The 26,730-nt window shown below is 37.2% G+C and overlaps 1 protein-coding gene across 2 annotated transcripts; it reads left to right on the top strand.

Annotated features, from left to right (window-relative positions):
* The first annotated feature begins 2,596 nt into the window (after nt 1–2,596).
* Nucleotides 2,597–24,170, top strand: fdxr (ferredoxin reductase). 2 transcript variants are annotated; one of them, XM_056270663.1, is made up of 13 exons: nt 2,597–2,790; nt 3,224–3,363; nt 5,151–5,242; nt 5,808–5,903; nt 7,199–7,321; nt 8,991–9,104; nt 9,205–9,306; nt 12,643–12,750; nt 13,067–13,151; nt 14,771–14,949; nt 20,675–20,846; nt 22,364–22,537; nt 24,025–24,170. In XM_056270663.1, exons 2-13 carry the CDS (start codon nt 3,270–3,272, stop codon nt 24,153–24,155), a joined length of 1,470 nt encoding a protein of 489 aa, XP_056126638.1. In that variant the 5' UTR covers nt 2,597–2,790; nt 3,224–3,269; the 3' UTR covers nt 24,156–24,170. The 2 variants fall into 2 exon arrangements, with proteins under 2 accessions (XP_056126638.1, XP_056126637.1); XM_056270662.1 differs by having other exon boundaries at nt 3,132–3,363.
* The last annotated feature ends 2,560 nt before the right edge of the window (nt 24,171–26,730 follow it).

The raw sequence follows: 26,730 nt of genomic DNA, 5'->3' as shown, positions 1-26,730 counted from the left end.
AATTGCTCATTCGTGTTTATTTAGCCTACTATTATCTAGTAGTAAAGAGTAAGATGATCGGTTCACATGCCACTTGAACTGAGGTGCTACAGCGATCTGTCATGTCACATTTACAAGCGCCAAAACGGTATTGTTTGAATTTCGTAATAAAATTGACAGAATCTGAGAGCGGAGAATTTGTTTCATAATTAAAGTAACGTACTCGGTTACTCACGTAACCTCGGTTCCCTGAGAGTAAGGGAACGAGTATTGCGTAGCTATACACTTATGGGAAAACTCCTTTTCTCGAGGATATTGAAGCCTTAATTTAAAATGCAGTGCAACTGCACGAATTGCACGAACCTATGGCGAAGCGGCTGAGGTGTGCAAACCAATCAGAGCGCCTCGTGTGCGCCAGAATGGATGTGGCTTCTGGCTATAAGCAGACCATTTCGCCATAGGAATCATTTCGCCAAAATGCAGTGCAACTGCACGAATTGCACGAACCTATGGCGAAGCGGCTGAGGTGTGCAAACCAATCAGAGCGCCTCGTGTGCGCCAGAATGGATGTGGCTTCTGGCTATAAGCAGACCATTTCGCCATAGGAATCAGGTTTAAATCGACTGAAGCGAAAGCAGCTGAACCAAGCGTAATAGCACGGCAGGCTACGCAATATTTGTTCCCTTACTCTCAGGGAACCAAGGTTACATTAGTAACCGCGTATGTTCCTTTTCGAGAATGGGCTCTCGTATTGCATAGCTATACGCTTATGGGAGCCCATTTTGAAACGCCGTGCCATTAGTTTATCAACTTCGCCCTGCACTATCACCCAGGACTGAGAAGCCCGAGGTTAATAATAGAGCTAAAAGTCAGAATCCAATAGGGACCAAACCAATGTCGGGCCCCACAGACGGGTACCCAGAGGCTTGAGGCCCATAGATGCGTAGGCTAAAGAGATAGCGTCTACTATCCATCGTGATAGTCTCTACTTAGTGACCGGAAGCCCTCTGGTGCGGCCACCACAGCATACGAAGTGCTGTTCTGACTGCCTGAACGGGGCAGAACGCTCCAAATAGACTCTAAGGGCCCTAACAGGGCAGAGTAGAATTACGTCTCTATCGTCTTCCGAAGGGGGAAGAGCCGATAGTGAAATGACCTCAGCTCTGAATGGAGCCGAGAGCACTTTGGGAACATAACCATGTCTTGGCCTGAGGACGACTTTAGAGTTGTTGGGCCCGAACTCAAGGCAGGAAGCGTTCATAGAGAGCGCTTGCAAATCACCCACTCGCTTGACCGATGCTAGGACTAGCAGGAGTGCGGTCTTAAGCGAAAGAGGCTTCAGGTCAGCCGACTGAAGCGGCTCAAACGGGGGTCCCTTCAGGGCCCTGAGGACCGTGGAAAGATCTCAGGCAGGTGTGGAAGGAGGTCGAGGCGGGTTCAGCCTCCTGGCCTCTTTGAGGAAGCGCACGCAGGTCCCTACAAGCCTCGGGGTTCGGTCCAGACTCGTCCATGGAGCGGAGGAGTTTGGCATGGAACACCTGGAGGATCGCCATGGTGTGCAGGGCCGATGCAGCCGAGGTCTCGGCTCGGCCAGGGAGAGCTGAAGTGGCTCTGCAGGGTTTAGATGGGTGAGCCGCCTTGGATCTCCATCCAATAACGGTGGGTGGGCAGAGGTGCGCGGCCACCGCTTCCTCTAGGGGGGGGGGGCAGCTTCTCATATCCCTTTTCCTCAGCGCCGTCAATGGTCGATAGCATTGCGGAGGTGGATGTCTTCAGGAGGGCAGAGAAAGGGGCGCGCCACGACTTAGTGAGTTAGGAAAGAACGGCGCTGGTCTTTGACGAGGGGCCAGGTGGCGCCCCGGCAGGAACCATTCGTTGAGCCGGCTCTTGGCGGGCTCCTGAGGCGAAGACCAATCAAGCCCTTGGTCTTCAACGGCTCTTGTGAGGATGCGAAGAAGCTCTGAGTCCAAACTCACCCTCGCGCCAACTTCACTGGACTTAGATGGGTGAGCTCTTCACACTCGGAAGCAGCCAAGGACAGGCTGTCATCTCCCTCCTCCTCTGATCCACCGAAAGAGATGAGGCCGGAAGTGCGGAAGTGCATGAAGTGCAGTCCGGACGTGGCATTTGAAACAACTTCTGCTTTTGTGGTCCACAGAAAAAAGTCATGCAGGTTGGAATGACAATGATGGTGCGAAATGAGACACACGCATTTCAACAAGTTCACACACGCCACACCTTGTGTTTCTCTGAGAAGAAGTAGGCCTAAGGGGATAACTTGTCCCTCTTTCAATTAAACTTTTGATTAAACTTGAGAGCTCTGCTCATACACATCAAAATAAATGTCCTTGTTGAGCAATAGCTGTAGACAATTGAGCAATAGCATGTGTCATTTACATTCACTGCACATTTTCTTGTTCTTTTTACAAAGGAAATAGTCTGTTTGGCATATGCAGTAACAGGACATAAAACGAGAAGGATTGCATTGAGCAGACACATACACACATACAACACACACACACACACACAAAACATTAATCACGATCAATGACAATGGCCTTGGTGATGGCCTCTGTGAGGGAGAGAGAGACCTTCAGTCAAGGCTGAACTGATAACCTAAACCTAAAATCACTAAGATGAACAGTGAAAGCACAAACTACGAGGAATAAAGATCAGTTATAGTCCTACATGAATGGGGGAATCGGGCTCAACAAAAGACAGAGGAAAGCGGCACATTTAGAAAAGAGGAACGTTTAATCGGAGCATTTGTTCATCACGGTGAACTTTAAGTGATGCACACTTTGAACAGAAGTAAGATTTCCTTTTAGTTTTGCTATTTTTTAATTCATAGTTTGTATTGCTAATTAATCGACTGATGTTGTCGTATGCATCGTATTTGACGTACCTGAATTGACTGCGTGTTATTGTATTTATATGATCAGCTGTGGGTGATGCATGTTCATGTATCTTAGTCGTCATGCCCACATCTAAATATTTTCCCTTTATTTTTGCACTCAACGTCTCAAAAGCCTACACTTTTATTATACTCTCAATAGACCGAATGCAAAATATTTAGTCCAATCGGAAGCAGAGTCAAGTTATGGATCATGCAAATCTTCAATACAGATCTATTTCAGTTTTATTTCATGAAGTTTCAGAAATGAATACATGATTACACGGATGTGAACCAAGAGCACGCGCTGAGGGATAACAGCTCCATAAGCCGCTTTTGGGTTCATAACAGAGTCATTGTTGGACTTGGACTGTTGTTATTAACCGCATTCCATCTGATGAAGATGATGACAATGATAAACCTCATGAAAGGGTCTGTAAAGAAGATCCACAGCCTGTCGTGCGCATATCGATGTCTGCCAGTTGAAGGCGGTGAGTTTATAATGTGACACTCTTGTTTCTAGTGATGACGTCATGGCCCTTCAGGGAATGTAATTTTGTAAACATATTTAAAGTGTGTGGGTCATTACTGCTGCAATACTTCTACCTGTCATCATTATCATATGATATACATGTTAATATATTGGATACAGACATACAGTATTCAACTTGGCATATTTAAGGATTAAAGTTTGATAAAGATAACGTTGCCAACTTTGCTAAGATTACAGTTTTTCTCAGTCGCTTTGGTACATTTATCAGATCAGAATTGAAATTCTCAAAACTACCTGTTCAATCTTCACATCATTGTGTCACTTGTGCACATCAAAAAAGCAGTTTCACATTTCTTTGAACGAGTTTCATATGCTTTGGTACATCCATGCAAATGATTACAGACAATTCTCTTCTGTTTGCTACATTATCAATTATTACTTATGTCATGTTGATCAAAATGTATTATAATGGGTCTCTGTTGAATAGTCTCACCCCCCACAACATTTAGGCATTAGTTTATAGTCTCTACATGCAAAATGGTTGAACAAGTTGTCATAATATGCATGTACAGTTTTCCCTAAGGAGATCCTGTTCTATTTTTTGTTCTATTTTGTTTTCTTTCTTTTTATTTTTTGTGCTATGCAGTGCTTTCTTTCCTTTCTGTATTGCAATGGCATGGTCTGTCAACAAATTAAATTACAAACAGTAAAAGAGTAAATGTGAATCTTGTCCAGTCTCTTGCAATCAAACTCCCACATACACTAATTAATGTGTAACCTACAATTTACAATAATTGTCATCAAAACTTTAGCCATAGTTTACATCAGAACATCTCCAGAGTAAACTGTTATATTGACAACATGACTAATCAATTTGACTGTCTTATCCGTACACAACGACACAAGCACTTGTCATTCTGATGGCACTGACATGTTCATTGACACAAATATTTACTTTTGAGAGAAGAACTAAGGATTTTGAGCAAGAGACTGGCTTTTGCAGGTAGGCTAATCCATGGTGTTTTGCTATTTGTACGAATTGTTTTGAGAAATGCACTTACTGTTTTGAAAATTTCAAGGATGATTCGAGAAATGTACCAAAGCAACTGAGAAAAACTGTAACTGTTGGCTTGACAGCCATGTGTGATTAGAAAAGTTTAGAAAAGTGTTAAAATGTCTGTAGTTTGAATGTTATAGTGGGCTCACAGACAGGGGATGGATGGATGGATGGATGGATGGATGGATGGATGGATGGATAGATAGATAGATAGATAGATAGATAGATAGATAGATAGATAGATAGATAGATAGATAGATAGATAGATAGATAGATAGATAGATTGATGGATGGATAGATAGATAGATAGATAGATAGATAGATAGATAGATAGATAGATAGATAGATAGATAGATAGATAGATTGATGGATAGATTGATGGAGAGATGGATGGATAGATAGATAGATAGATAGATAGATAGATAGATAGATAGATAGATAGATAGATAGATAGATAGATAGATAGATAGATAGATAGATAGATAGATAGATAGATTGATTGATGGAGAGATAGATAGATAGATAGATAGATAGATAGATAGATAGATAGATAGATAGATAGATAGATAGATAGATGGATAGATGGATAGATGGATGGATGGACAGACAGACTTACAGAACAAACACCCTTTACTCGTCTGATAAAAATTTGATCGCTCTATACTTTGTATTGATCCTTGTCACAAAATGTCAGATTATTTAGGTCATGTGTTTCTGTCATCTGTCAGGTGTGCGTGTGTTTTCCTCTGTGTCCGCTCCAAGAGTGTGTGTTGTAGGCGGAGGTCCTGCTGGATTTTACACAGCACAACAGCTCTTGAAGGTTTGTGTTATCAGTTCTCAGATTAAAATGCACACATAACGGCTGTCTGACCAGGAAAGAGTTAATCTTACAGTAGCAGTTCTGGTTATTTTAGGTCGACAAACTTTCCTGAAAACAGCTAATACTTTTTCCCACAAGACTTCCTATAATAAGTCCTGTGGTTTTGTGTGACTGTGATATAAATTTATTATTGGACGGCATCCAGCAGGGTGTGATATTTTACAGCAGCTCTCTTGAGGTTTACCTTTACACCACATCGGCAGGACTTATCTCTGTTTTCCACAGAACATACACAAACAATGCTGTAACATTACAGGTTTTAAGATAAACGCAGAACACACTGTTCTGGCACTTGGATGAAGTCCAACAATCCAACGACAGAAAAATATAAAAAGAGGAATTACAGGTTGAATCACAAGTGCGTTGGAGAAGAAAAGAGCCTTCAGAGGGTTTTAAATGCTGATGTTTAGTTCTGTGTTCTGTGTAATACAAACAAATTCATCACTTTCAGTGTCTCACATTGTGTACCACAAACCACAATTGCGGTTGTTTATGTCACTTTCAGGCTCGACGAGATGCAGTCGTAGACATTTATGAGCGGCTGCCGGTGCCGTTTGGACTGGTGCGGTTTGGGGTCGCACCTGATCACCCTGAGGTCAAGGTCAGGCCTTTCTTTAGTCACCATGAAGTCAATATGAAATAATGAACATATTGAATGATCATCAGTACAAGTATTTCTTATTTTTCAACCCATCCCTTTCAATGCCTGTCATACAGAGATGATTTTATTAATCAATTCCCCAAAAACAAGCCAGACTGCTTTTTTCTACATAAATATCCTGTTTTACTCAATAACATTTCAGATTATGGAAGTAAAATGGGTTTGCAAATAATGCTGAGCTGTATATTTAATACTTACAAATTCTACTTGATGATGTTGTTTGTGATATGATAATTAAAGTGATTTTTCCTCCAACCAATATCTTCATTGATTTTAGAAAACGAGAAAAAAAGGACAAATACACATTAAAAATCACCATTTATGCAAACATATGCACACTGTATGTATAAATGTTGGTGGATTATTAATCATAACTTGTGAAGGGTTTTAAGCCAGGTTACTCAGAAATAGGCAGCTGAAATCATATTCCAGAAAAAAGTTTGTTCCATTAACAATACATCAACATTTTCTCACCACAGCTGGTTAAAGTATTGGGGACATTTGTTTTAACAAAAGTTTCAAAAGTCTATTATTGTTATTGTTTCATGACCCTTATTGTCTTGTGACACTGATTATGAAAGTGAATCTCTGATGATTCATGTCTATCTGTTTCATGTTGACTTAAGTTGATTCGATGTTATAATACTTAATCATCTTTATAGCCTCTCATTATTAAGATTAGATCTGTTTGACTAACGGCAGGGCTTGAACAAATAGTTGAAAATGCACAGACTTTTACCTTTCAAAAATAATTCGGTAAAATGATAGCATGGACAGACTTCCTCTTTTTGAGTAGCATAGGAGTGGGTATAAAACAGTAACTATCTGATGTGGGAAACAGAAGAGAACAAACATCAAAATATTCATGTCATCTGTCTGATTATGGCAAAGAATGTTTGTTTATGTTATGAAGTATATTGTGTGACTGTTGCTACGGGTACTCAAGACTTTATCAAATGTCATCTGTCTGTCAACCTGCATACATGTGAGCTCCATGATAAAAATCATGAGTGTTTCAGACCTGTTCAGACCCAGCAGACCTGTTGCCATATTATTATAACCCAAACTAGCTCTTCTGCTGCTGGATTAATCATTTCCTCAAGCTGAACAATGTTTGTGTATTAGTTTTATTTTTCATGATTAGCTTTATTTTTGTATTAGCTTAATTTTTCCAATGCACGAGTCACTGCTATAAATGCATACTACTAAATGAATACAGATTTGTTTTTTTGCAGAATGTCATTAACACTTTCACCCAGACGGCCCAGCATGAACGATGCAGTTTCTATGGTAATGTGAATGTGGGCAAAGATGTGACGATTGAGGAGTTAAGACAAGCGTACCACGCCGTAGTGCTGGTGAGGAAGCCACTCGCAACACCATAACAGTAGGGTCAATACGGGTCAACTCAGCCAGGGGTACCCTGCTAACATTTGTGCTTTTGAACTTTTTTTTCTTTTTTTTGTGTGTGAAAGAAATACATAAATGAAGAAGAAAGCCAAAAGATTCAATTTCATGAATGTATACTGACTGAGTAATCCATTATTTTGTAAATGGGGGCGGGGCGGGGGGCAAATTGACAATTTTCACCTGAGATTTGAAGCCAAAAAACTGGGTTACATGTAGTTACAATACTGTGTATTTAAACTCTTGCTAGCTTCAGAAGCTTTTAAAAAGAACAAAATCCTTTCTTCCAAATATCCCTGATTCAAATATAGATTCTTATGAATACACTTTTGAGAGCAAGTTTGAGTGGAATTTCTGCATTCAGAAAGGTATGTTGTATGTAGTTGTTTTAATAGAGGGAAACAATATTAATTTCTAGTTTCAACAATATTTATTCTTCAGACATTCCTCTCTAAATGCAATAAGTATGTGCAGCTGTGTGCAAAGTGAACCACATTTGGGTTAGAGTTAGCTGATAATGTGGTCAATTGACTAATTTACTAATGGAACCGCATTAATCTCTGGGATTACCATATGGGGCCTTTAAAATGAAGATACCAAAAGAAATGTTTGTTAAAAAACAAATATAAAATGATATATTTAATACTTCTTAAGGTTCAGGCATACAAACTTGGGTAAAAAAAAACACAAGAAGGGCTTTTTCCCATTTTTGAACTGTCACTGTTGGCATTTAATGCAACAAAGAATGCAGATAGATCATCTGATTTAACTAATAGACCTACTGATCTCTGTAAAAATAAAATAATGATGCTGACATCTTTTTAAAGTCATTTTTACCCTATGTAATTTGGTTCCAAATATATATCTACAAAATAGTGAATTACTCAGTAAATGTACATTCATGACATTTAATATTAACAAAATCAAAAGTTTGAGCCAGGGAAGTTTCGGAAATTTGGTTTATTTGACACGGATTGATCCAGTAGTGAATTCTGGGTACACAATTAACACCCACCAACTGACTGTTATATAAATAAAAGAAATACTATTAGATGGAAATTTTTTTAAGCTTTTGCGGTGTTGGCCTAATTTGGTGTTCCAGGTCAAAAATGACTTTTAAATTGCTTGTAAATCTCTCATTATGCCATATTATCACCGAATATTGGATTACATCTTTTATCAACTTGTTTTCTTTCAATTAGTTCTGGTTTTGTATTTCTTTTTGAAGCTGGTTGTTCGTTGGCCTGAGCTTATGCGCCTCATTTTTTGAGTGGAAAAAGTTATAAGCTCAGATCAGTGAGGCCTACGAACAATCAGTTCCTCAAAGAAATGCAAAACCAGTGCTAACTGAAAGAAAACTATTTGACAAAGGATTGAATCCAATATTTGGATTTAACATAGCATAACAGGAGATTTATAAGCATTTTTTTGTAGCCAGTGTGTGGAAACAACACAAGTGTAACGAAAAAAAGCACAAATATGATCATTTTATATACCCTGTGTCAGTAAGTAAACTAGCCTTTTTGGGGGAAACAAAATTGTCTCTGGGTCAAGATGGCTCGTGACACTGATGAACACAATCTAATATAAAAACGATCTCCTCTGGGTCTGCTTTCCCAGAGTTACGGAGCCGAGGGAAACCGCTCCATGAAAATTCCCGGGGAAGATTTGTCTGGTGTTTTTTCAGCTAAAGACTTTGTTGGATGGTACAACGGACTTCCCAGCAATAAGGAGGTGGAGTTTGATTAAACCATCTGTAACTTGCGTTTTGTGTTTGGAGTTTATAGCCCACAAGCTGCTCTGTAATGTAAACAACTCTTCTTCTGCTTTGCAGTTGTGTCCTGACCTCAGCTCTGAGACAGCTGTGATTGTGGGACAGGGAAATGTGGCTCTGGATGTTGCCAGAATACTTCTCTCCCCTGTGGATATGCTAAAGGTAGTTTGTTCTTTGTTTTTCCGCCCTGTGCTTGTTACAATTGTGGTGTTTCCAGTCAAAAATGACTGGCCTACTCAAAATGTATTACAAGTCTCTCATTGTTTAATGTTCTAACTGAATCACAAGTTATTACTTCCCACACATTGAACTCTGAAATGAACCGAGAATCGTTACAGTGTTATACCTCCTTAAGACTTAAAGGGGTCATATACATGCACTTTTACAAGTTGATTGTACTGAAATGTGTGTTGGCAGTGCCTGTACACAACCATCATATAATGATAAAAATCCATCCAGTGTTTTTTTTTTAATCTCCTTATAAGTTTTCCCCTGCCTCAAATCGAGCCGTTCGTTTTTGTGACGTCAATAAAACGGAAGCCCCTCCCACGATTGTTGATTGACAGGAGCGTTTCAACACAGACCCGCCCTCGCTCGGAAGCGAGCTGTCAATCATAGTCTGCGCGGACCGGCGCGGTCATTGTTGACATGCTGGAGCACTGTCTATGAGCAGAATGGCGTCGATTGTGGTGTTCTGTTCTTGGGTGTAATAACGAACACAGCAGTCATTTTAATGTTCCTAAATCCGAACCGCTGAAGACGCAGTGGCTGAGTTTTGTTTTCGAAGGGAAAATTCCCCACGAGCAACGTCAATGCTTTTATGTTTGCGCGAATCATTTCTCACCAGACTGCTTTATAAACGAGGATCAGTATAAAGCTGGTTTTGCTAAGAAGCTGCTCATGAATAAAGGATCGGTACCAGATATTCGTGTTCCTGCTGAATCTCTAGAACAACTCAAGTGAGTGTAACGTTTTATTAACCTTTATATTAATATATTAATCTTTGCAAATCGCTAGCTGCACGCTTCACAATGAATGCGGCTAAGGTTTACACTCAGGGTACAGTACGGCATGTTTTCTATGTACGACGTTCTCAATATAATTCATAATCCCACGTTTATAATGAACAACGCGTTATGGTTATTGTGTTATTGTGTTACAAACGGTGTACGCACAGAACAGAGGGGTGGGGTGAGCAAAGCTCATGATCATTTAAAGGCATGAAACGGCGTGCTGAAAACAGAGCTGTTTTTGACCAGTTAAAATAAGTGTTTTCTTACAATACTAATGAGAATTTTTAATTAAAGTGTATTACAAACTTTTAATTTAGACCCTAAAGAATCATATTAGCTTGTACAAAAATGCCATTATATGACCCCTTTAAAGGGATACTCCACCCAAAAATGAAAATTCTGTCATCATTTACTCGCCCTCAAGTTGTTGCAAACCTGTATGAGTTTCTTTCTTCTGCTGAACACAAAGGAAGATATTTTGAAGAACGATTGGAAATTTGGCACCATTGACTTCCATAGTATTTTTTTTTTTCTACTATGGAAGTCAATGATGCCAAACAACTGTTTGGTTCCAATCGTTCTTCAAAATATTATCTTCCTTTGTGTTCATCAGAAGAAAGAAACTCATACAGGTTTGCAACAACTTGAGGGTGAGTAAATGATGACAGGATTTTAATTTTTGGGTGGAGTATCCCTTTAAGCTCACATTTACTTAGTTCAACAATATGCTTTCAGAGAAGAGATTTGTATTAATAGATCATCTTTAAACATCCCTGCTGAACAGAGCTGATAACAGTCATTTTGATTTATAAAAGTTCATTTTTAAACCACGCTTTCCTGTTTTGATTCTCTAATGCGGATATAATTGCTATCCTCTCTGACTTTCACTTACAGAAGACAGATATTATCCAGAATTACACTACATTTCCTTGCATCTGAGAGATATCCACCTTATTTTTACCGTAATAGTGGGCGAGGACATTTGTAGATTACGACGCCCACGAGATTACATTAGAGCATCAATCGACAGAGCAATTTCATGAAGTGCAAGAGATCAACAATAACACATTTTATTAACAGGACAAAGCGATATATAACAAACAAGGAATAAGGCATATGAGGCGAAGAATCACTTGTAACCTGGAAAATGAGTATAATTGACTAATGAATCAGAAGTCTCCCACATTCACAGAAAATAGCTTACTTATTGCAAAACAAGGTGCATATGCGAAAAATAGGTGGTTGCTAATCGATTTGTAGTAGTTCAGGGAATAGAGTTATTTTATTTAAAAACAAAAACATTATTTTCACTTTCATTAATATGCTTGTATATCATCTTCAGTGGATGTGGTTGGATCACTGTACTAAAACACTCTGCATTACTTGTGAATCTCTATGGCAATCCTCACTATTATAAAAATGGTGAGTTTGTAGTTAGAATTGAATGTGATGATGGAAAAAGACTGTGCGCTGGGAAATAGTTCAACCAGTCTAGTGAGATTTATGACATCAATCTCAAATCCATCAAATGTTAATGGCTTGAATCAGTCAAATGACTCACTTTATTGACTTATTACTTTTGCCACGTTCAACTCAAAATAAACCAGAATCTTTACTGTCGGTTTGCGCTATGGAGAGTGTCGAAGGTTTATATTTACAATGTGTTTTTGCAGCGGTGAGCAACGTAGCCATGTCTGTTGATCTCATGTACTCAATGGCCAATCAGGTGCCTGTAAACCGGAAGTTGCAACCGAATTTACTTTAGTGTTGTGACGTATGTCCAAGTGAAACGGCGTATTGAATAGAGTGCAGGGCTTTACTTTAGCGCACCTCCTCTCCATCCCTCGCTCCTAGCAGACTGACGGTTGGAGGGCACTGGTTAAGGATATTCAACCCAAGCCGTCAAAGTGACGTCTTTAAAGAATGAACGCCATTACAGAGATTTTGATTAAAGATTACCATGACAAACAATTATTTTTTCTGTGTGTGCTAACTTGCTCTGTTTAATTGTTCACCACAAGACTAGTAATGTGCATTATAAAGTAAATAGGGTCAATTTTGATTTCATGACAACTTTAAGTTCTTTGTGCACTTTATAGACCATTTGAATAATGTTTTTTTGTAATACATGCGGTTAAAAGAACCAACAGCCTCATACTCATACATGCTGCGAAGTTTTGAAAATGACATCTACATATAAGTGTGGCATTCACTCTCAAAATTGCAATGATTGACACAGTAATAAACCATAGCAATGGACAGGACATAAATATAATATGCCAAAATATATGTGCATTGAACAATGAAAATGCAGACTAGAGTAATATAAAAATATTAGGATTTTCGTATCAAAATATGCCGCTGAGTAAAGTGCATTTTTTACTTTAAACCACGCTTTCCTGTTTTAATTACACAATCGATTTACCTAATGTATGTGTGTAGTAATGTGGATCCAACTGCTATCCTCTCTGGCTTTCTCTTACAGGAGACAGATATTACCCAGAATTCACTGGCAGTGCTGGCGGGCAGTAATGTGCGCAGGGTTTTGATCGTAGGCCGGCGAGGGCCTCTTCAAATCGCGTGTACCATCAAGGTATGACTCCTCCTGTTTTACACCCTCGGAGGGAAGGAATTCGTTTGGCAGGTGATAGGTGTGGATGTGGAAGATAAAGCAGAGGAACCTGCTCTTCAAATTTTAAATGCATGGGGAAAAAACGTCTTGCATAATGGAAAAACACTCAAAAAATAAAAAAATATGATACATTATTGTATTAGTAGTAGTAGTAGTAGTAGTAGTAGCAGTATACTTTACTGTCCTCGGAAGGTATTGTTTATTGACTTTGTAAGTGAAAGGTTTCTGAATGAGTGTATAAGGCCGCAGGGAATAGGACTGTTTATTTTGTCTTCAGGAACTCAGAGAGATGGTGAATCTGCCGGACACCAGAGCCGACATGCTGCTCAATGACTTTGAGGGCATCGCAGAAGCTTTGAAAGGTAAAAGCATCACAATTGAAGGCTTTGTTCACCTAAAAATAAAAATCTGCCATCATTTACTCACCCTCTTGTCAATCCAAACCTGTATGACTTTCTTTCTTCTGTGAAACCCAAAGAAGATGTAATACATAAGGATCAAGAACAGGGAATTATGTTGTTGGGCTCCAAAAATTAAAACATAAAACTGCCACAAATGCAATTGTTAATATAATAGTTAATGATATAATTTAATAAGGCACATTGACTGCTTTTATAGTAGTTTTTGTGGAACCATTTCAGTGTGAAACACTTCCGAACCTTTCAGATTTTAATTCAGTTTCTTTTTTTTAGTCTTTAACAGAATCTATCTTTCCTGACTGCTGTTTGATGTTAACAATGTTTTGCTGCTTGGGGACTTTTTGTTTTGAACCGGCAGAGACCGGAGACAGGAAGGTGTTTATAGCTAGTGGAAGTATTGAATTCTGTCCTCCAAACTTGAATTTTGATATGATGCTGTTTTTGTAATAGTTGTTGGGTCACAGATAAGAATAACTTTGCAAAGAAGGTACATTTTAAATGGAAGTTGAATGAAAGACTATATTTCATGAATTCCAGATTGAAGCAATTTTTTTGTTGTTGCATAAACTACCATTTTAAAGATATTTTTTTATTAAAGAAATTAATGCGTTTATTCAGCAAGGATGCATTCATTTGATGAAAAGTGGCAGTAAAGACATATAATGTTTTAAAAGATTTATATATAAAAAATGCTGGGTTTTTTACTTTCTTTTAATTCAAAAATGTATCACGATTTCCTCAAAAATATGAAGCATCACAATCGTTTTCAACATTGATTAAAATCAGAAATGTTTCTTGAGCAGCAAATCATCATATTAGAGTGATTTCTGAAGGATCATGTGACACTGAAGACTGGAGTAATGATGCTGAAAATCCAGCTTTGATCACAGGAATACATTACACTTTACTATATATTAAAATCGAAAACAGTAATTTTAAATTGCAATACTATTTCACAATATTACTGATCTACTGCATTTTTGATCAAATAAATGCAGCCTGGATGAGCAGAAGAGACCGACATCAAACTTTTGAACAGTAGTGTATGTCCAACTTGGTGCATTTGTGAAAAAATAAACATATATATAAAAAAATCTTAAAGTTCTTTTATAGTCTTTTGATTTTACTTCAGACAGTTTTTATTTTAGTGTTCCTTTCAAAAACATCCGCCAACTGTAACGATTTGCTCTATAACTAAAAAATAACTGTATCTAAGTTCACATCTTTGTAAACCTGATATTCTGTGGGAATACATGCTTTAATCTTCTGGAGATCTACAGCATTCGGTCTGGTACTTTAGGGAATTTTACTCCTCGTTGCATTCCTCTAGTAGTCTAAATAAACATATCCAAATATGATCATCTGATTGCCTCCATAACGACGGGGCAGTAGCACACACACAGTAGTAAGCTGTAGGCGTGCGTGCGTCCTTGCATGGTTTTAGAGGTTGGGTTAGGATTAGGGGATAGAATATACAGTTTGTACAGTATAAATATCATTATGTCTATAGAAAGTCCCCATAACTCAACCTGTGTGTGTGTGTTTGTGTGTGTGTTCATTAGACCTTCCCAGACCGAGAAAAAGACTGACGGAGTTAATGATGAAGGCTGTAAAGGATGGAGGAGATGATAGAGTTGAGAAGTGCTGGGGTTTCCGCTTCTTTCGCAGTCCCGTGGAGATTCTCGCCGGGGCTGATGGGAAAAGAGCTTCAGGAATCCGATTGGCTCTTAATAAGCTTGAGGTAAACGTGCAAGACCGAATAACAACCATAATGTCCGATTATGTGTGCTCTGTCTGTCAACATACGTTAGGCATAGATGTTGAGAAGTCAAGAGTCACGAAATCAAAATGGACTGAATGGACTTCTCTAATATTTGAATTTATTGAAAGGATAGCCCCTTGAGATGTAACATCTCATTGTCAAGGGGGTCCTAAAAACATAAGCAATATACACAGTGGCGGCCTTAAGCATCTGGGGGCCCGTTTTAATAACTAATATGGGGCCCTACCCACATAAAACATAAACATAATAGAGCAGAAAAAGCAAGGATTCCTGTTGGTTTGCATCAATGGTATATTATTTTATTACGTGCACTTTCAGCTTCATAAACAGGCAGCTCAACATAGAAATAATACAACCTTATTTGATTAAAACTATACAATTATACAGCGTTTTACATGGGAATAAGCCTCGGCCTTTCACGCAGGGTAACTTCACTTTTGGTAGACTGAATAAAGCTTTTCTTTTGTTGTCCAATATCTTTCGTTTTTCAGCACCACTGGCATATGTACGTTTCATTTCCTCTTAAAATTATTTTTCTGCTCAAAATAATTTTTTAACCTAACGGGCAAAAAAGGCAAAGGTATAAATACATAAACTACCGATATTATACTTCAGATCGCTTAAGCCGTTCGCGGGAGTGGTAAACGTCGCCATGGTAACCGCGAGTTCGACCAATCAGAGACGTCAGTGTTTTGCAAATAACAAGGTTGATTTCGTAGCTTGTGGCTTTTAAAGGAGCAGAAACTTTCATTTCACAACCTCATAGCTCGTGGTCAATCTACCTTGGATGGTTTAGACATTATGGCTGAAAATCAATATCCTACGGAGAAAATGAATGGGATTTTGCTGGTCTGTTGGGGCCCCCTTGGAGGGCGGGGCCTGTTTCAATTGAAACGGGTGAAACATAGGTAAGGCCGCCCCTGAATATACAACACAAACAACATAAAACAAAACAACATTACATAACAAAACTACAAAAACAAAAAGCTCAACCTACTTTCCACACTCTTGTGGACTTCCCACACCCGCAACATAGTTTCAATACAAAATCTCAGCATCAATATAGAACCACATAATTACAGCAAAAGATCCTCAAACGGATCTCAAGTACAGAGAGAAAACGAAATAAAATCAGAAACATAGACAAGTTGTTTTAAGATAAGAGAATAGGCATAACCTAAAACGTTTAAGAGAGGTAATAGATCTCAGAGAAACAGGAAGATTATTCCAGTCAAAAGGGGCTTTATACAGAAATGACCTACGTCCAAATACACGAACAGTTTTTGGAACAAAGAAAAAAGGATGTTGCGAATGTCTAAGAGAGTAGGGAGATCTATATGGAATCAAAAGTTCATTCAAATAAGAAGGACAAACAAAATAAACACATTTAAAGATAAACAAAAACCAATGAAATTGTCTTCTAGATTTAGGATGCAACCAATTAAGCATTTCATACATATGGCAATGATGAGTACGATATGGACACCTTAACACAAATCTGCACAAACAATTATAAACAACATTAAGAGGCTTAAGATAAATATCATAGGTATTTTGATAAACAGTATCAAACCTGTCTTGAAATGTAAAGCAATTAATTGAGCAATAAAGTAAGCGCAGGCAGTGATAAATTATTTTAATAATATAATCTATATGGGGCTTAAAAGAGAGTTCCGAGTCGATCCAAAGGCCGAGATATTGAAATGCATTGACATTCTCAAGAGATAAGCCATCATCAACAATAATATTCAAATCAAACGTGTTCGAATGGCAACGACGCGACCCAAACATCATACAGCAAGATTTCCTCTTATTTAATGTAAGTGTATTGTTATGACACCAAAATACATGTTTGTTGTCTTAATGTGAGCAATTCATCAACGCTATTTATTTTCAGTGTCTCAGAGTTCACAATCTAATCTTCTTATCCACAATTAAACCAGCTTGAGAGGACTGTGCCTCTTATGATTTGTATTGTTTATAATTAATCACTCCCCTGACCTTGAATGGAGATTGTAAACAAATCTCTAGTCATGAATTATTCTATTGGTCTGTTTGTATATCATAATATTTCTAAACCATTAAATGTGAACAATGAAAGTGAAAGGAATTCGCTCTGCCACGCGTAGCTTTTAGTAATTCAAACCAAAATGTTTTTTGACTTCTTCATGGTTTATGGAGAGATTACTGCACAAGTCACGACTCAAGTATTTTTTACTCCACCTCAAATCTGGAAAGCCCTGATGTGCCTGAGGGAGAAGAACGATGACGCAAGAAGTGCAATCAATGCTTCATCGTACGTCATAATGCTTTCTGCTCTGTTAGATTGGAATCGTGTGTTTTGCGAAGTCAACTGTACAGACACGGTTCATTGGATTTAAATGTGAAGTTTACTTATTCATGCAATGAAACTGAAATTGACAATGATTAATCTTTATCTTAATAGTTTCCAGCATTTTCACTAAATGCACTACACTCTCAACAATGCTGGGTTGTTTTAACCCAAATTTGGGTCAAAAATGGACAACCCCAAATGTTGGGTTAAAAATGTAATTTAAAATTTTAACCCAACTTCAACTTTCACTTTCAACTGTACATTTTTTAATTACATTTTTTAACCCAACATTTGGGTTTGTCCATATTTGACCCAAATTTGGGTTGAAACAACCCTGCATTTTTTAGAGTGTACCATTCAAAGGTTTGGGGGCAGTGTTTTTTTTTTTTTAAGTATTTTATAATACTTTAAATACTTTATAATATAGCATTTATGAAGTTACACAATATTTATATTTTAAATAAATGATGTTCATCAAACTTTGTTGATCAAATAATCCTGAAAAACAAAAATTTCCACACTTTCACACAACCATTTTTAATAATTAAAATCAGAAATGTTTCTTTAGCAGCAAATCATCATATTATACTGATTTCTGAAGGATCATGTGACACTGAAGACTGGAGTAATGATGCACATCTTTGATCACAGGAATACATTAGTTTAAAATATATTCACATAGAAAACAGTTCTTTTTTTTCTAAATTGTAGTAATATTTCACAATATTGTTGTTTTTACTGTATTTCTGATCAAATAAACAGCCCTAGTGAGCAAAAGAGACTTCTTTCAAAAATATTTAAAAAAAAAACATAAAAAAAGACCCCAAACTTCTGAATGTATTTGCTAAAGTCAATTTGCTTTAAAAAAAAAACAAAATCTAATCAATTACATGATGTGCCGATTAATTTATTTATTTAATCACAGTTTTGGCTGAGAAATTAACCAAAGGATAATTTAAAGAACTCGTGTTAAATAGACATTACAAAACATTACAAATAAAATGTACTCTGTTCAAAACACTTCAATAGACTACATTTTATTTGATTCAACATTCAATTTATTACACATGAACTTTTAGGCTACAATGTGTCTTTAACATTTTTTCTTTATTGTTAAACATAAGAAGTTTAAGCATTGTAACAAAAAAAAAAGACATGCTCTGAATATTTTCTGAGAGTGTTTTGTAAACTGGTTTCACCAATTCTTTGAAATGAACCAACTGTAAACAATGGCTTGCTGTCATCACATACTTAAGAATGACAAAACAAAAAGGGGAAGCGGAAATGGCATTTAGATTACTTTTAAATAAATAAAGCATTTTTTCCCTTTACTTTCTTCCGTGAAACCCAAAAGAAGATGTTATACATAATGATAAAGAACAGGGAATGATGCTGTTGGCCTCCAAAAATTAAAACATAAAACTGCCATGAATGCATTTAATAAATGTAATGAAGGAACACAAAATATAATAATTAATAAAATAATTTAATAAGGCACATTGACTGCTTTTATAGTACAGTTTTTGTTGTATGAAAAAAATTCAGTGTGAAACAATTCCTGCCTGGTTTCCAGATGGAACTGTCAGACAGAAAATATTTGTAAGTTTCTTTATTTGGTCTTTAAAAACATCTGTCTTTAAATCGCCTTTGAAGCTGACAAGGCAGTGAACTTAAATGCAATCAGTAATCTTTCCCAGCCTTCCTGGCATTGGCTCTACTAAAGCAGACAAAACAACCCCACAAACAGACCAGACCTTGTTTATTGCGACAGAAAAGTGAAGTATTTTTGTTTGCGAAACAACAGATGCAGATACAGGACACAGGAAGACATTTATTGCTGAAGAGAACAAGAAAAAAACATCTATTTGAAATCATTTCTGTAAATTCTGTCCTCCGAACTTGAATTTTGATATGATGCTGTTTTTGTAATAGTTGTTGGTTCACAGATAAGAATAACTTTACAATTAAAAGAATAACAGAACATTTTAAATGAAAGTCTATATTTTATGAATTCCAGTTTGGGGCAAAACATTTTTAGCATACATTACCACATACAAGCTTGGAGTCAATGAGATTTTTTATTGAAGAAATGAATGCGTTTATTCAGCAAGGATGCATTAAATTAATGGAAAGTGGCTTTTATAATGTTATAAAAGGTTAATGCTGTTCTTTCTATTCATTCAAAAATGTATTAAGGTTTACACAGAAATATTAAAGGGTTAGTTCACCCCAAAATGATAATTCTGTCAGTAATTACTTTCCCTCATGTTGTTCCAACCCCGTAAGACTTTCGTTCATCTTCGGAAAACAGATGTTTTTTATTAAATCTGAGAGCTGGATCACTCCTCCATAGGCTTCTTAAGGGATTGAACCTGGCCGGCCCAAAAGTTATGAAAGACATTGTTAAAATAGTCCGAGTGACTACAGTGGCTCAATCTTAAGTTTATCAAGCGACGAGAATACTTTTTGTGCGCAAAAAAAAAAAAAAACGACTTTATTCAACTAATCATTTCCTTCTCTGTGGGCCTCGAGTGAGTTATTGGCCGACGCTGGTCATGTGTGTGTGTGTGTGTGTGTGTGTGACGTACAACACAGAAGCGCTGCGCTGTTACACTACGTGAACTCACTCGAGGCCCACAGAGAAGGAAATAAATAGTTGAATAAAGTCGTTATTTTTGTTGTTTTTTTGCGCACAAAAAGTATTCTCGTCGCTTGATAAAACATGTACAAATAAATAAAACTTGTTAAATAAACTTGATAAACACTGTAGTCACTTGGACTATTTTAACGATGTCTTTAATAACTTTTCTGGGCCGGCAAGTTTCAATCCCTTAAGAAGCCTATGGAGGAGTGATCCTGCTCTCAGATTTAATCAGAAATATCTTAATTTGTGTTCTGAAGAAGAACGAAAGTCTTACGGGGTTGAACAACACGAGGTTGAGTAATTACTGACAGTTTTCATTTTGGGGTGAACTAACCCTTTAAGCAGCACACCTGTTTTCAACATTGATAATACTCAGAAATGTTTCTTGAGCAGCAAATCAGCATATTATACTGATTTCTGAAGGATCATGTGACACTGAAGACTGGAGTAATGATGCTGAACATTCAGCTTTGATCACAGGAATACATTACATATTAACATATTCAGTTTGTAATGAATATTCATGAATAATCAATATGTTGTCCAGCTCCAAAAATAGTGCTCCGTTCATCTTCTGACATTTCTTGTATATTCCTTTATATATCAAGCAATATTTCCTACTTCTACCATTTCTATAATGTAAAACATGTGGTGATAGTTCTGGGCAGGAGTGAAGTCTGTGTGGTCTCTGTGTTGTGTGTCAGGGGTCGGCTGAGGGCACGCGTGCGGTTCCCACCGGTCAGCTGGAGGATCTGGAGTGTGGTCTGATCATCAGCAGTATCGGCTACAAGAGCTTCCCCATCGACCCCGCGGTGCCCTTTGACCCCCGGAGAGCCATCGTGCCCAATGCCATGGGAAGAGTGCAGGACACAACAGGTGAGAGGAGTGTGTTTGTCCACAGGGTCCTGACACCAGAAGCCATGAGGGAAGTTTTTAACAAGAATGTTATTCTGGTTTTCTTTCCTAGCCTGGGAAAACCCAGACAACTTCCGGCAAATTTAGATTTGCTCTGAAAGTTAGTCTGGCAAAGAGCTCATTCAAGCCCATTTCCAATCCGCCGAAATCGCGGCACCAATCAGAAACGTTGGGGCGGGCTTTACACGATGACGACAGCACTGGGATTTTGAAGCAGATTTGTAGCCTACATTACAAAGATGGATGCCGCCGTCGAACATCACTCGTTCGAATCAGCTATCGCGTCTGTTTGAACGTTTCCTTTTTGTTAAAAACCGAGCAAAGAACAACACTCGGAGATGTTTCTCCGCCGCTCTGCATACGTCATCTCCTTCATCGCTCTGATTGGGTTTAGGTCTATCCGCGACGTCCGTTGGTGACGCCCCTCTGGAAATGATTTGTCTATGACGCTTTGCCAGACCATAACTCAGTTACAACTGAGAATGGTCAGGTTTTAACCAGGCTAGCACTTTCCTACATAGCCAGAAGGCTTTTTTAAAAAGATGCAGCAAAGGGCATTACAATAGGTGAAATTTATTCTTTATGTCAGAGGTATTATGTCAGGGTCTTTATATTTCCTTCCCAGCGGAGCTCCGGACAATACTTTTTTGGACCAGTTATATATTTCCATCAGGGCAGACGTAGTACTTTGTAAAAAAAAAATATTCTAAACACTCAAAATATTCATTAAAGATGAGAATCTTGGGCCTCTTTTTTTTTTACCTATATTTACCAAAAGAAGTACATATTTCTGCTAACTAGATATGAATATCAAAAGATAAGATCAGGCTATTATTTATTTATTTATTTTTACGTTTAGAGACCTATGTGTATGGCACATAGACTGAGAAAAGTATGGACCATTTTTATATTTTGCTCAAAGTAATAAACTACTTAAAACAAGCAACGTACATAATCTAATAAGCAAAACTCTCATCATGAGCACAAAATAAAGTTAACTAGTAATTTCAAAGTGTTTTGTCTTCCCTTGCAATCTCTAAATAATTTTCCAATTTATAATATTGTTTATTATGAAATGCTTGTAATGACGCTAAATGTGTATATATATATATATATATATATATATATATATATACAGTACACATTTAGCGGAATCCACAATTTGTCTGTTGAAGAACAGTAAATCATTTTTTGTGGTCATATTTATGTGCCAATTCTGAGAAATATGAATAAATGTTGAAAAAGTTGAGTTGAAGGGATATAAACTATAGCTCACAATTCTGACTTTTCTCGCAATTACGAGTTTATATCTCGCAAAGCGTTGACTTGTTGACTTGATTGACTGGATGTTAAAATAACTTCAGAAATCTATCCTGTGGCCGAGCACACCACAGTTTTGGTGGGAAAGGGGTGTCTGTGTTTGTGTATCGATAGTCATGGAGTGTATAATTGTAATTGTGTGTGTTTATTTTGGGCAGGCCTGTACTGCAGTGGCTGGGTGAAGCGGGGTCCCACCGGTGTGATCGCCACCACGATGAACGACAGTTTCGATACGGCACGTGTTTTAATTCAGGACATGGAGGCAGGCGAGCTTGATCTTTCAGTCAACAAACCCGGCGCACAAGCGATCACTGCTCTTCTGCAAACACGAGGTCATGTTCACACAGACACGCTAGATACTAAAACCTAGTGAGCTGCAGCATCCTAATTTAAGTCAAACGAACATGTGACGAGCGCTCTACATAGGCGACGTGTGTCACACAAGTGCTACTCTTTACATTCATTGTTACCAATAGTATTTTCCATTAGCATGCTGCGAAACTAGAAAAGACAATATGCATTAAAACATACTTTTTAATGTTTTTTTTTTTTTTTTTTTACTATTTATTGTATAAAATAGTCCATTTTTATTTATTATAAATTCCTAAGTATCAAATATCAAAAAAGAGAAAGTACATTTAAGCAGTATCACACGTGAGTATGTGATGGTATTTTAGTGCCATGTTACGATTATTAAAAACAAAATTATAAGATTTTAAGAAAAAGTTTGTAACATTATAAGAGTAAATCAATGTTTTGAGAATAATTAGGAGATGAAAGGCAAAGTATTGTGTGAAGAAAGTCTGAGAAATACCACGATATTACGACTTACAAGCGAAGACATTAAACAAATAGTTTTTTATTTAAATTTTAATTTACTTTTTTTTTAAACTGGCACTAAAATGCTGAGCAAAGGGATTTATATATAAAAATAAAATTAACACATTCATGATTTGTTACACATTGTAGTTTATTGTTTGATGTTTATATTACTTTTAACCTGGCACTAAATGCTGAGAGAAGGCACGTAAAATTAATACATTGTTGCAGTAATACGAATAGATTTTTAATATTATTTTGCGTTTAATGTATTTGTTAATGCCTTTATACATTTAATTAAAATAAAATAAATGCATTAATACATTGTTTTTATTTTAACGTGGCACTACATTTCTGTGCAAACTAGGTATTTATACATTTAAAAATAATCACTGCATTAATACAAATTTAATTTGAGTTTAATGTTAATTTTTGTATTATTTTAACATGGCACTAAATATCAGCATGGCCATGATTCAGCTATAGATATGAATTATAATCATATAATCAAGGTCTGAGTCAAAATCTCTACATTTTGTGATGTATCTTTGTCTCTGTGCTCACCATAATGCATTCTGCGATTGCCTAATTTAGTCTGCTAGTTGGTGCTGGTTTCAATTCTTTTGGCACATATTCAGCTGGCGTTTGTCAGGCTGGGAAACGTCTGAGACGCGCCCTACTTTAATGTGGTCTTTTGGCCGTGGTCTGTCGGTGCAGTGACATTTCCCTTTAGGAGAAAGACCAATTACGATCCCTTTCTGAAACAGATTTAACGTTGGGAATGGATTTATGATTCCTCATCATGAAGCCCATTCAAACCAGTCTTTGCACACACATTTATCTGCTGTTGCATCATTTTTATGGTTCTGTGTGTGTTGTGGTTTCGTCATGGAATATTTTTGTTCCAAGATTTTAGATTGCCGGTCCTTTTCAGTTTACAGCAGAGTCAAAAATGATCATCATTAAAATGAGTTCATCATTGGGTCATGTGTGTCAACAGGAGTGAGAACGGTGCGTTTTCCACAATGGGAGAAGATTAATGCGGAGGAGGAGAAGAGAGGCAAATCCCTGGGAAAACCCAGGGAGAAATTTCTGGATGTAGACGAGATGCTGAAGATCGCCTGGTCCTGAGATCTGAGCCGATGGAGTCTAAGCCTGTCAGAACTGTATGACTTTCTTCTGTGGAACACAAAAGATGACGTTTGGCAGAATGTGTACGCTGCTCTTCTCCATACAATGAAAAATGACAAATAATGATTGAAAATGTGGGGTTCTTACATAAAAGAACACTGAATATCGCACAAATTATATTTATGGTACTTTTTTTGTGCATTGCTGTACTTATTTTGAGCTCAACAGCCTCCCTTTCACTAATAAGGGCATCTGAGGAATTCTTCTTAACATCTTTTATATTCCACAGAAAAAAGTGGAACGATATGGCGGTGGATAAATGATGACACTTGTTTCCTATAATTTATGGGCTGTTCTTTTAAAAGAAGTCATGCTGTGATTATGAAAGAGTCAAGTCTTAACAAACTTGGGTTACTTTTTAATTAAATGTTTAGCTATGATGTCAGGGCATGGACTTACAATAATCTACTCCCTTACAGAATAAACTACCTGAACATATTTGTACATAAAGAAAATCAAATATAAACATTCTTGTGTTATGACTCTTGTTTTCACTATTAGATAATAACCGAAGGGTTGTTCCATAAAGGCCGCTTAAGGCGGGCATATCTGTGCGATTTCAGCATAAGCATTATTTAACAAATTAATAAAAGAGGCACGGTATAGCTACTTTGCAGGCGGCTTTGGAAGACGTGATCTTTAAAACAATCTCATTAAATCTTGGCCACAAAACATTCAGCCAGTAAGAAAAGAAAACCTGTATAGGCCTATATATTTCAACTTTAACATAAACATTTTAAGTACAATATAATTGAACACGTAGGTCTATAGGCCTACTGTTTCATTTATCATTTTAGCCTTGTTTAAGTAGATTTGCTGTATAGCTTACTGTACATTTATTAAACCACGGATAGTGGGTAATAAAATAATGGTAGCCTATGAGAAAGTGTCAGTGGTAATATCAGTGTCAGAGAGGATCTGTGTAACAACTGAGGCTTACAGTTATGGTGTGTTCACACCGAACGCGAATAGAGCGTCAAATACGCGTCTATCGCGTCTAGTTAGACGCAAGAACATTCGCTCGAGTTCAAATTTTTCAACTTGCGCGGAAGACATTCGCGTCAAACGCGTCGCCCAATTCGCGTCATTCGCAACGCCCGGCGCGAATGATGCGTCTATTCGCGTCTTTGCATTGACTTTGTAATCTACTCGCGCAAATAATTAAATTCGCGTTCGGTGTGAACACGCCATAACGTAAATCAAGCAAGCTAGAACGCATAGGCCACAAAGTGTTGGCGAAATAACACATTAGCGGACCGGAGGGAATAATATGGACATTTTTCCAGAAAACTTCTTGCACAAAATAAATTCAAGCACTTTCAAGGACCTGTATGTAGCCTATGTGTATTTTCAAAAACTTTCCAGGGCCTTGATTTTTTTTTTGTTAAAATTCACAAACTTTAAAGGATTTCAAGGACCCGTGCAACCCTGTTTATGAAACAATAACAACCGACGATAAGTCTGACTAACCAAAATAAACCTGGCTTGTATTCTAATCTTGTTTTATGGAACATTCCTCGGGTGCTGCCAACTTTTGAGTTTAGCTTGGATTGAGAATTATGGGGGAGTGATTTTGTATCATCAATATGTCCTGGGAAAGGAAAAAAAAAAAGCCCCGAAGATCCCATTAGGGGAAAGTTTAGAAAAAGACCCAAATATAGCCTATTCATACGCCTATTTAGGCCTATTCTTTTTCTCACGTGAATAGGGTAACATTTTTATCCTTTAGATATCATCATGAAAATCACTGAGTTGATTATATTTACATCAAGACAAACAAAAAATGTATTACAAGTTTTTTTTAATTGTTTGTTAACATGGGCAAACGTGCATAATCTAATTACGTAGCCTATGTGCTAATTTGCATAAATAACACAACATATCTAAACATTGGATATAGCCAGGTAAAAATGTCTTGTTGACATCTTACAGTAAAAGATTATAGAGGCAAACAATGTCACCATAAGGGGCAGAGATTCAGTCATTCATTCAAGGTCCACTCAGCTGTCACTCACGTAAGAAAGATTTCCTTTTGTTTCTCCTACATGGATTAATTTGATTGTTTGATCCAGCCACTTTTCATTTTACCTACCTTTTGTCTTCTGTATTCTCCTTACCCGTGTCTCCTGTTCTTCCCTTAGACTCATCGCCCAGAAACAGTCCCACGGACCCAGCCCAAACCCCATCTCAGCAATAATAATTAATAAAGGCTGGTTTCTAAAGTAGGCTACTACTTCCTGCCTTTATGGGTTCCATTCAGACCTTAACATTAAGTATGTTACTGTTATGTCAACAAGATTCAACAAGACATTTTTACCTGGCTATATCCAATGTTTAGATCTGTTGTGTTATTTATGCAAATTAGCACATACATAATTAGATTATGCACCGTTTGCCCAGTTAACAAACAATAAAAAAAAATAACTTGTAATACATTTTTTGTTTGTCTTGATGTAAGTAATCAACTCAGTAATTGTCATGGTGATATCTAAAGGTTAAAAATTTTTACCCTATT

This window comes from Rhinichthys klamathensis, unplaced genomic scaffold (genome assembly GCF_029890125.1).
Source record: "Rhinichthys klamathensis goyatoka isolate OS25496 unplaced genomic scaffold, OSU_Roscu_1.1 h1tg000304l_1, whole genome shotgun sequence".
In the NCBI taxonomy this organism is placed as follows: Eukaryota; Metazoa; Chordata; class Actinopteri; order Cypriniformes; family Leuciscidae; genus Rhinichthys; species Rhinichthys klamathensis.
The sequence above is the reverse complement of the archived record's forward strand: the minus strand, read 5'-3'. Positions and strand labels throughout refer to the sequence as shown.